Here is a 12,162-nt window from a genome sequence, read left to right as displayed (position 1 = left end):
GCTTATAACTTGCTCCAGAAAGTTTAGAAATTGAAGCACAATCTAAAGATGCAGGGGCACATGTAAATGTGGCGTTGAGTGTGGCTTCACAGTAATCCAGAGTGTGCTGCCGTGAAAGCACACCACAATTCTACAGAAGGCAGCTGCAATAGCTGTCATGACTCAACATACAAGTTCACACTTATTATGGTGTAATGGGGCATGATACAATGTGAATTAAGAACAAAACAGGTCCTGTCCTGCTCTTCACATTCTTTTGTGTCCTATTACAATGTAATGACTATGAACCTATCTCAGCAACCAATCGTGACACAATACAAGACAATATTGTTTCTGGAGCTGTGCAGTGTGCCAGCAACTGGAGCCAACATTAAGAAACCGCTACAAGATTCACTAAATTTGTTATATTCAGACAAGAAGATATCCTTTGAAATTTGCTAAAATACCCGTCATCTACAAGAGGTGCATATTGACATTAAGGAATCCGAAATTCTGCTGGATTTAGGAGAAAATCTAAAATAACAACACAATGAGCTTGTATGAGCAATGCAACACAAGAATTCCACTGGCATTACAATCCTGTTTAGTGAAACCAAGCCTTTCACAACAAAGCATGGAACTGCTAAGAGCCCAGGTGATGCAAACACTGGTTCACAAATCTAGATGTGATGCTGTGGCAATCCCTTACAGCAGATGTGGTTGGAAACATATTGAAACTAGGCTACTATGTAGTAACGTGCTGCGAGCACATTTAATTGTGCTCAGCGCATTCATTTGTGCTCATGTGCACAAATGAATTAAGACTTTTATTTCTACTGAAATAAGAAGAAACTTATTCACCCTAGACTTAGAGTAATGACGACTGCTCTTATTGCTCAGGGATGTTGAGAGTATGGAAAGCTAGCAACCAAATAAAAAAGAAGGGAAGAACTTACTTCAACTCTTTAAATGCATTGATAATGTCCAGTTCCATCTCTTCTGTCTGGTCTTCCGTAAACCTAAACTCAGAGACGAATTCCGGAGTGTGTTGCTCAGGGTCATAGTCACCCTAATTCAGCTGCAAAGATATTTAAAACATCACGTGCACATCAGATCACAAGAACAGCAGTAGTGATGTTCAGATGATTGCAGTAGATGCAAGTGTGAAAGCAGTTCAACATGCAAGCATTTCACATGACAAATTCCTTAGTATACAACACAAAAGAAAGTGCACTGCTCATGATGTTGGTGGTATTAGGAACATATCCTCTGCACCCTCCTTAAAATATGCTTGTTCGTAGCAAGGTGTCCCCCCCCCCCCCCCTCCTGGCCAGGTTCTTTACTTTTCAAATTTCTTTTAAAAAAGAAAAGCAAGAAATCTTTCCTATTTTCTTTTGTGTGAAATTTTTGCTTGTTATGTCAGGATTTAAAAAATATACTATGCACACACAAACACTGAATAACAGTAGTTCTGAAAGAAAGACTTCCCCAAAGCCTAAATTCAAGTGTCAGATATTACTGAAATGCGCTCATGAATATGACTTGTTTCACGAAGGAAAAGTAAAATTGCTGTAGTCTGGATGAGAAGGACCCATGTTCAACTCTATCTTGATGTAAAGTACTGAGCTGTGGCTTAGCAGTTGAAAGGTTCAGCCACCCAATTTGCTACACAGGAAGGGTGCAGCAAAATTTCAGATGACTAGAAAAAAACATTGCCAAAACGATCACACGGACGTATACAATATAAACGGCATTCCTAATGCAAGCAACGAATTGCAACTGCAACAGACAGCCTAAGCATAGCAAACAAAAGACAACTCACACTGCAGAGCATAGGCACTCAGTTCAACTGCCGTCTGGTAACTGCACGGCAGCCTTCCCGAAAGGATGTCCTGCTTCAGTTGTAGGAAGAATAAATACCTACAGAAAAAAATCAAAAGATGCAGGTGATGCCACGCTTGGCTGAGTGCTCGAGGTCGGCACAATGCCTTTGCGCCACATGCCTAGAATTCAAATGACAGACTGCTGCCACTACCCTCACTTAATCTTTACGAGTGCCCTTGTGTCTTCTCTGCCCTTCAGTGCTCGGGGACAATTTGTAACAAGCTGCCTCTCAAGCGGAACACTTCATTTCCATTGTGCGCTGAGCGCTTTTGGCTTCCTTAAGACAGTTGCAATGTATCTCTCAAGACTTGAAGCAAAAAGCCAGTCAAAAGTATCATTAAATGTCAATGTGGAAAGCAGTAAGCTTAGATTTTTTCAGTATTGACAAGTCTAAACTTTGACTTTAGCAACAGCCTGAAAATGGATGGATATATGTTGAAATGTTAATCACAAATAAATAATAGGCAAAAGTGTATGCAGAAATGCCACTAGCAACTATTCAGGGTGATCCAAAACCAACAGAAAAAGTAAAAATTTGATCAATCAAGAAGTATAGACTGGAGTATGATGCAATTTTATGAAAAAAGCACAGAAAGACAGACTTCTTTTTAATAAAAAAAAAATTATTGCCAGGGTACTTAAATTTGTCGCCAACAGGTGAGGCTTTAGCATCACTGTGCAACCTACTGATAAATGAAGCGCTAAATGTTGGTGGCGAACGTAACTGTTCTGGCAACAAAATTTTTAGTAACTGGAAAAATCCCAGGCCTTGCGGTGCATTTTTGTGAAAACTGAATTGTGCTACAGCCGATAATCTGTCAATGTTCTTGGCTTAAAAACTCATAACTGATTGCAACAGACAGCACATGTTTTGGAATAATCAGAAGCACTCAGTTTTGACAAACAGAGGAACAAGAAATGCATTGTGGCATAAATGTGAATTGTGAACTTTTTTTAAACTGTAGAGCCATCCACAGAGGCATGAAAATATAACCTTCTGAACATTCTCACTTACAGAACATTCCAACTACAACCTCTCATGGGGCCATAACCAGCTATGGTTTACACAGTTTTACACAAATCAAGTCACTATTCTCATGGTAACATATTAATATGGAGTGCACTTAGAGACTACTATTTAGCTCTCTAATTAGCAAAGCACAGGGCAAGGAATGCAATGCTTTATTACTTTACATGCCTTACTTTAAGATATCTTACTTTACACCCCCCCCCCCCCCCCCCCCAATGCTAACCTTCAAATTCAAACCAAAATGTTCAAAGGTGAAATTTCACAAGGACGACATCTGCCTTGCTGTGCAAAACTTCAACATTTTAACAAAAGTCTGGCCGAATGAAACAGTCATCACCAACCACATATACGGCTATTCCATAGAACTAGGGCATTCATCACAGACAGTACCACCTATGCAATTGAAGCAAGGATGGTGAAACATTATCAGTTAGAAAATGTGCATGTATTAAGAATTAACTTACATTAATTTCATTCATGAACTGTTTTACTGAGCATTAAGAACAAAGTCACAACTAAATTGGTCGCTATGGTTAGCCACCACCAGTAGAGCTACAATGACAAAAGCTACACCCCAGCCAGGCAAAGGGCTGAAAAAATTTGCTTTTTGAACATACCTATATTGCATCATGGCATCATTTTTTTAATTATACCCCAAACCCATTCAGTATTCATGAGCGTCACTGGGTTTTCACTTTACTTAACCTTTGCCCGAACTATCAAAAGTATTTATAACGAGTATTTTATCACGACTAGGCATACAAAAGCTAACCCCAGTTGCTTACATTTTTCGTTTTGCATATTGAAACCGACCACACTGCCATATGCTAATTATTTCTGATGTTTAACTTACATTCAGCATAGCAGTAGTCTTTCATTGCTCATCAGCACAGCTGTTCTAGGGCAAACACTTAATGCCCTTCTTATTCAAATCCCTGCCCCCCTCTGTAGCACGGCACCAAAATTTCAGGCAAATGCAAGTAATGCCCAACAAATGAGGGAGAAAGAAACAAAGGTAATACACAAATGTGGAGATCCTACTTATTTCCTAAACCTTTCTTTTATTTCAGAAAAGTGGATTCCAATAGAATTAGCAAAAACATCCAACACACCTTGTCAGCTCTTCACGCAGAGTGTTTGGCTCTGAAGAGTAGAACTTCACTTTTAAATGCAACGTGTATGGTGGCCCAACTGAAAATGAGCAGATATATGATGAACAGAGCTGCACAATACTTCAATATCACGTTCCCACATGAGAGTTGCTATTACACCAGCGACCCCATCAGGCTGGCATTATGCAACTTGGAATTAAGCACTGCCGATTGTGATACAAATATGAACATGAAAGCCTAGACTCCCATCAAAAAATAGTAATGAAAAATGTGCACCTGGGAAGGTAAATGTCACACTTAAAGGAAAAATCATTTAGAGAAGCAACAGTTTCGCTCGCTCACTATGACATTCCTGGCTAACGTAACAGCTGAAGAGCTTTACATAAGCTGGTCAAACAAGGTGCTTGTTCAAAAAATTGATTTTTCAAACTGCACGAGAAGCCTGTTGAATTTTTCAATGTTGCTTTATTCTGAAACATCTGTGCAGTGAAGAGCAGGTAACTTGTCAGATTAATTACAACCTATCCTGTCACAATTGAAAAGCAACATGGTCTTCAATTTTTTCACTGTTTGTTAATGTCGTTACTTTTATTTAGAGACCGCCAATAAATTGACAATGCCCTCACAATGCCCTTTCGATAACAAAACCTTTGTCATTATGAGGTTCTGGTGCAGAGGTTTCACTAACCCCAACAAAAAGTCACGATAGAAGCTCCAGCAAATGTGAAGCACAGTAAACTTACTCTTGACTTGCTTCCGAACTTGCTTCGTGACATCAAGCCAGTGCTGTAATGGGAGAAAAAGAAATTCTGAATGACCATTACAGTAGGTACTTATTTTTCGAGGCACACAGCGTGGTGCGCGCGCTTCAAGTAAATGACACGTTCTATCAAGGTAATAGCGTGGTAAAAGGAAGCTACCTGGACATGGAATGGATCCGTGAACTGCAAGCCGAAGTAATCCTTCTCGATCAAGTCTATATGGTAAAACACTTGTTCTAAAAGTACTGATCCGAGGGCTTTTTTCTGCAAAATAGAAGGGGGGAAAGGCGAGGGGGGATGAAATAAGTAAGTACAGTTTTCCGGAGGAGAGGAGAAGCACCCAGAAGGAAGCGCCAGCGTTTTTATTTTTTTCCTCCCACAACGAGCACACTTCAGTGTCGTTACTGAAGTCTCGAAGAGCAGCCGAAGACTCGTGTTTTCAAGGCGATCTGAATACGCAAACAGCTAATCAATACCAACTATTGGAAACCGCCGCTTCGGTTACAAGTAAATGTCTCCTCCTTTCAAAGGAAATCGATGCTGCATTGTGGCAGTCATTGGCATACGCAGACGGTAGTGGTGCGACCTATGCGACCGCGACGATCACTATCTACGCTTTCGAAACGCCGTACGCGCAGACGAAAACAATGAAAAACTCCAGTGCGAGCAAGCTTGCAAAATATGTTATTCTGCTGAGCTACTGAGCGAGAACACAGGTGTCACGTACAATGCCCTCGCTACGTCGTACATAGAGATTGCAGCAGTGTCGAAATCGGCAGCGGTTTGACAACTGATTCGTCAAAGACCCAGCAACAATGTGCGCGGTCTTCTCTGTTTCGTCCGAACAGTACGCCCAGTGACAGTTTTGTGTGATCGTCCTGCTGGTGGTACACGCGTGCGGTGTTGTTTCAAGTGCTATTTAATCCTGAGTCGGCTGTCGAGCACAGCCAGTACAGCCACCCGTTCCACCTGCAGCAGCAATAACTTCGCGTCACGTGGATCACGAATACACGCTTTCTACAGAAGTTGCGAAGCAAGGCGGACGCAACTACAAACGATCACCACGGAAAAAAAAGAAGAAAAAGCACACCAGGGAACGGTATTCACCGATGCGGTTCAGCAGCAGCTGGAAATCGGTGCCTTACCAAAGATCACCGAACACCCGTTCCGATCGCGTGCATGACGCGGGGATTAGGGCGAACGCTGGCGCACCTGCCTCGCCAGGTGTTCAGTTTTTAAAAGGCGGAGAAGGAGCGTGGGAACCTCCGTTAGCGCTGAGTGAGCTCTGATCGCCTACTTTCTTTTGCATATTTGTTCTTCCAGCAGAGGTGAACGTTTGTTTGGCCAAGTATCACTTGGAACCATCTGTTAACCTCCCTGCATTTCTTTGCTCCCTTCTCTCTCTACACTTGGAACTGGCTAGCCACCGCGCGCGCGCTTTGTACAGCGGTTTCATAACCAAGGTGGGGGCATTTAAAAGCGGAGCACAGCGCGCGAAAGAAACACAAAAAGCAAGTCGTACAGACGCCGCGAGCGCGTGAATGACACCGTCACCGGTTGCTGTCGCCGAGAGCGGGGCGAAGTGCGGAAAAGGAACAAACGAACAAAAACTGGCGCGCGGGGCAGGGAACGGGCATGTCTAAGCAGAAAAAGAAAAAAAAAAAAAAAAGCACAGACGGAGAGGCGGCGAGGCCTAGCTCACCGGGACGTCGACGCTAAGGTCAGTGCCGTCCAGTAAGACCACTTTGCAGGGCAAGACATTCTTCGGAGACGGTGCGCCCCCCTTGTCGGCCCTGGCTTGCCGACTCCAGCGCTTGCTCAGAAAGCGGAACATGTCGTCGCGCGCAGGTATCCAACGGGTCGTCGTCGCAGTCCTCCTAGCCACACATCGAGCGCGCACATATCACAACCGGCGTCGGCACGTTGGCCCCGCGTTGGTCATCCGAACGAGCGCACCACCACGACACGGGAAGCACCACAACAACAGCACCGTGACCCCATCCGGAGCCGAGCCGAACGCACACAACACAAGCAAGGCGCGCGCGCACTCCACCCCAAGGCACCACGGCGGCGACGGCGACTGCTCGCTGACTGCGCTCGCTGCTGTTTTCCACCGGAGACGGCGCTTGCGGCGCTTCGGCGATCCGGCCAGGCCGCGGCGGCAAACCAGCTTGCCTGCTTGCGCTGCTGGCTGCTTGCTTTGCGCGCTTGCTTTTCGCCCGGCTGGCGACGGCGGCGGCAACGGAAAAGCGGCGCATGCGCAATGGACCCGCGTAAACCGGAATTTGATGCAGTTTGCGTTCGTTTTTCTCTGCGCTTGCTTTCTTGCTTGTGACGCGTTCGTGCGATGGTCAGGCGCTGCTGCGTGGCTTTGCGGGAAAGGCGCGACCTCCGTCAGCTCTCACTGCCCCCTCTGCGGTTTGCAGCCAAGTCTGCGCGATCTTCGCTTTATTTTCCCGTCATGTAGCTAAATCATCCGTATTACGTGCAATGCATCATAATTTTCCGAAGTTCTTCCGAGCGGCGTCATTATCAGGCACGGCGGTCATATCGCCACGCGCGACTGGTCTCTCCGATTAGCACACCTACTCAGTGGGATGGTCTACTAGCGTAACTGATTGGTGCCGAAATTCCCAGCTGGATGATCAAAGCAGGATTTTTTTTTTTTTTTTGGCGCGATTGAGTTCTATATGTTGGTAATTGTTACACGTTTTCATTCAAGACTCCATAACACTGCATCACAATGCAGACAGCACATGACTGATATCGGAAGATTCTGCAAGCGCACGCACTTCCAGACGTCTGACACACCGTGGGAAAGCCCACACTTCTTAATGGTACTATGCAAGTTAAAGCTGTGGTTCCGCGTTTGGGTGTTTATTTTTAGTAAAATTCAGCGTATGTTTTTCACAGTTTTCTTATAGAAGTATTGACAGTTTAGGAGTTCAGAGAAATAGGCATGTTCTTATGGAGCACGTACGTTCTCTATGAGTTCACATTTCTCGAAATCCGGTGTACCCAGAGTAGTGTCCATTTTCGTAATATTGGCCAATAAACGCTTAGTATGCTTGCGTTTAATGCAAGAAGCTTTCTTGTTGCATGAAAACCCAAGCATAGCAAGCATCCCATACACCAAGGTTACTCTTTTGTTGTTATCTGAGCATATTAGCGAAGAGAAGTTCGAGTACTTGCGTTTCTTTGAGCAACGAAGCTAAGGTCTGCTGTCTCCACTGAGCGACAGATACCACTATTTCCGCATATAGTAGCTCATCTCTTGCCGCACGTTTGCGCATAGGAGCTACCTCGCTGTGCTATAATGCGGTCGTGTACATTGCACACCTGAGCCTAGCCATTTAATATATAATATATATATTTTTAGCTACAATCAATTATTCAAGAAATTGTTTACCACTTTTTTTTAATGCGTTAGCATTAGGAATGTCAACGTGGAAAGAAGTGTATGTGTGTGAAGTGCGGGAAACCGGTCACGTGGTAGAGAGGGGATGGGAGAGCTTAGAAGAGCGTTTACACAGGGCGCCCCAACTATCACGCACCAAGGCTTAAAGATATGCAAATGCCCACGTAGCTGGACAGAAACAAGGTAATGTTGTTTGCCGTCGCTTGAAGATATTCTGATTATTTTTTGCATTCCGCCTAATTGCATAATCAGTCTTAATAAATTAACCAACTTCTCAAATATATATTATAATTAGATGAAAAGTGTCTTTGAGAAAACTTGTAGAGCGACATGAAAAACTCCCGATACATTTGTCTGTTGCTCAATACGTGCTGCATAAAAGTGTTTTTCCGAGCGTGAAATGAAGCCCGCGAATACACGGAAAATTGCCGCGCGACAGGCCGCTTGATACACTTTGCGTGCATTCTTCATCTTTTCTTAATCATTCTTAAACGCCTTTCCCGCTACCTTTTCCTGTTCCTTTTTTATTTTCTCTCTCTTCGCTCTCTTTCCAGCCACTATTTCCCCCACCCCAGTCCAGGGTAGCAATTAAACCGGAAATTCGCATCTGCTTAATTTAACATCCCTGTCTTTCTTCTCTCTCTCGCTCTCTCTAACTTTCATTACAGACAAAACAGTTCATCATGAATGGCATTTGACGAAACCTTTCCGACAAGAACATCCCTGCGTTCATACATTCGGGTGAAACAGCCATCCTGCATTTCCAGTCAGCACATTTTACCGGCCAGTCACAGTTCAATCTTCGGCCCGCTCACTTATGTTTCTCACACTATATTACTCGTAGGAATAACCTTCCGTACTAGATGAAGAGTATGACTTATTAACTCACATGTTATCGTGTAGCATCTGCCCGTCCACTTTATGTGTACCATATAGGGTTCACCCCCACGCCAAGAACACTGTATCTTTCTCGTTTTCCGGATTGATCCAGTTCTGCGCGGTCTGCCTCAATACCAGTCGGCCTCACCTGTATGCTCCAACGGCTCGGCTGGTGAAACGCTTGGCCACATCCTGCTAAAATGTGATACACACGCGACTGAAAGAGTTACATTTCAAGGTACTTATGGACGCCTTAATTGGGCTCCCGCCGGGCAGGCTGGAATATTTTATATACATCCATGATTCAGAGGGAAGACCCTTAGTGGCCTCATGGGCTTAAAAGGCTCGGTGTTTAACTTGGAGACCTGCAACCTTCGACTTAGGTGTTTGAACCTGATGTAACAGTTGTAATTGGCGAAGCAGCAGTAGGAGAACGGGCATATTCTTATTTCCACAAAAACTTTTCCACATTCCAGTTTCCGCCTTAGTCGCTGTTAAGGGTGACGGCGCGTACGCACCCGCGCACGTCCCCACAGGCAGGTTACCCATATATAGTGTGGCTTTGATACGAGTCTGCGGGCTTAATCCGCTTGTTTTCAGTATATAAGCGCAACCATTTTGGTATATGCTCTTACGTGCAGGAGAGTGTCTCCCTCCGGCACTTATATTTAAGCGGCTTGTTATCGCCTCTGTGCGTACAGTGTGCGTGCCCTCATTGTGTGCAGTAGGTAGATAGTGCTGTTTCCTCACACTTGTGTGCTTGCCTGAGCTGATAAGCGCGAGCTTTTCCTCCGACTCCTTCTCCGGCTTGCCTTGGTATGTGCAAACCGCGCCCAAGCCTTTTTCGAAATAGCTGAGTGAACATGCAATGTTTCCGAAATGTAAATGCTGCAATACATCTTGCAGGTGAGATAGAGTGACGGGTGAACCATTAATGTGTTGTTCTTATTTTGTTTTTCTTTGTTTTTGTTCGGGGGTGTGGGATTCGGAAAATTAGTCCGGGAGGAAGAAATTCCACCTTTCCCATCGACCAGTTGAAGATCACGCATCAAAGTAAATGGCTAACATTAAAACAACATAAATGTTATGCTTTGCGATTCGGGTTAATTAGGACGAATATACGAACGAAGTGCTTGCTGTGGACATGCATATTACTCAGCAGGCGATTAACGTGCATCACCTCTTCGTGGCGCCTGCACCATTATGTTAACAATGCTAATCACACGCTTGGTTATCTAATATTTCTCATGCGTTTCCGCCACTGAAATTACATTTCTACAAAGCACACGCTCGTCACAAGCTCGAATCTTCATCTCCATCCTGGATATGCCACTCAATCGACACTTACGTACTGCGCCCAGATAATCCAGTTAAAATCATGCTGCTTGCATTCTTATGTGAAATTATCCTGTCATGACAGTGGCGGCGCAGATGAAGATGTAGCTAGAACATTTTCTGTTATAGAATGCCAAGAATACTTTGAACAAAGAAAGCGACTGGTGTATAAACTGATGAGGCTTGGTCGAAGGCCAATGAGCCTAACGAAGCTGCTCCATCAGAATCGTGCGCTGGCTGCTCTTCCAGAATTTTTGAGGTCACTCATGTTGTGGATAAATACTATAGGATAGGAAGTGCGTGTGCATTTTTGCAACTGAGCGCGCTGGCTGCCCGCTGCTGGGTGACGTAAGCAGAACGTCGCCTCGAGGTCCGCGGGTAATCGCATTTCATTGCGATATCAATTATGGACACTCCAGGAGCATATCTGACTTCGCCGTCGGCATCGCCGTGATGTTCCGTATAAAGCCCAAGGGCGATAACATCGTCGCCGCGCGCCGTATGCTGTATGTGCGAGTGAAGTGTGCGAGGGTGAGCCGACGATGATGGTTCAATCTTGCGCACGCAAGGGAGGAAAGTGGGGAGGAAGCGCGCCGTCTTCTGTCGTGCGCAAGGCACCGGGGGAAGGGGTCCGGGAGGGGGGAGGGGTCGAGGGAGTACTACTCCGGCGGCGGCTGCGTATGGCGCGGGCCCTATCTCGAAAGCGATCTGCGATGGGGACAGAGTGCACCGAGTGCTGATAGCTTCGTGTGCGCCGTGTTCTCGTCGCTTAATTAGTTCGTCAGTTCGCGTTGAAGCGAGAGGCAGCCCGAAGGTCAATTAACTCGCTGCTGCCGCCACGCTTCCTCACTCCAGCGTTTTGACAGCGAGTGTGCGCGGTCATCGAGTGAGATGTGTTCATGTTTGCTTGTGCGCGTGTGACACCATGCATGCTTGTTAATTTAATTAGTAAGCGAATGTTTACAAGTTTATACGGCCGATAAAACTATTATCCTTACTTCGTTTAGCCGTCCAATAATTTGCTATCGCACTCGATGCTTCGCCTTTCGGGCGAAACTGCGACTTTTTTTCCAGAGTATGTACGGCTTGTACGGAGAGCTCGCTTAAATTTACGAATTACGATGAGCCCACTGAAACTAAAGGTTAAAAAGTTAATTAATAATTATTTGTTTGTTAATTAGCAACGAATTACCACATATCGCCCGTCACCCCGTGGTCGCCACCACTGACGGCATGTCTTCGGAGAAACCATCTTTTTATTTCAGAACGGCTTCAAAGTCTCTTTATACGAATGCTGCCGCAAGAATCACAATACAAAACCCGCAACCTTACAAGTTGTAGAAGCGGAAGTCTTGTTGGCAATGGGAACTTCGCCTTTGCGTCCTGAACTATAGTTCACAACGCGCTGTACCCACTTATATTCGATTCACTAGTGCAACGTCCATCATCATTCGTTTCAACAAGAGCCAACTTCGTGCAAAACGAGTTCAATGCATTCCCAGCACTAGCGGGAGAGTTATATTAGTAGTGAAATTGCTGTGACGGGTCGGTTCTGATTGGACACCGAACTATAGCATCGAACAGCAGTGGACTGAATGGAGATAGCCTCACGCGTGGCAAACGGGCGAGCGCCGTGCAGCACAAAGCCGCGGTGACTCGACGATCGGCACAGCGACTTACGTGCGTGTCTAGTCGCGCAGAGGCTCGCAGGAACATCGCCAACGTTATTTAGAGGGTGCCTCTCTTCCCATCTCTGGCGGCACG

The 12,162-nt window shown here is 45.3% G+C and overlaps 1 protein-coding gene across 1 annotated transcript in view; it reads right to left on the bottom strand.

Annotated features, from left to right (window-relative positions):
* The window catches only part of LOC119442089 (band 4.1-like protein 5), a 33,860-nt gene extending 26,897 nt beyond the window's left edge, over positions 1-6,963 (bottom strand). Inside the window, exons 1-6 of the mRNA XM_037706817.2 lie at positions 6,469-6,963; positions 4,926-5,030; positions 4,749-4,791; positions 4,006-4,084; positions 1,788-1,899; positions 936-1,048 (exon numbers count right to left, since the gene is read on the bottom strand). Of these exons, the coding sequence (XP_037562745.1) occupies positions 936-1,048; positions 1,788-1,899; positions 4,006-4,084; positions 4,749-4,791; positions 4,926-5,030; positions 6,469-6,600 (584 nt within the window). The 5' untranslated portion in view covers positions 6,601-6,963. The remainder of the gene's footprint in view (positions 1-935; positions 1,049-1,787; positions 1,900-4,005; positions 4,085-4,748; positions 4,792-4,925; positions 5,031-6,468) is intronic.
* Between the last annotated feature and the right edge of the window lie 5,199 nt (positions 6,964-12,162).

This window comes from Dermacentor silvarum, chromosome 2 (genome assembly GCF_013339745.2).
Source record: "Dermacentor silvarum isolate Dsil-2018 chromosome 2, BIME_Dsil_1.4, whole genome shotgun sequence".
Taxonomy (NCBI): Eukaryota; Metazoa; Arthropoda; class Arachnida; order Ixodida; family Ixodidae; genus Dermacentor; species Dermacentor silvarum.
The sequence above is the reverse complement of the archived record's forward strand: the minus strand, read 5'-3'. Positions and strand labels throughout refer to the sequence as shown.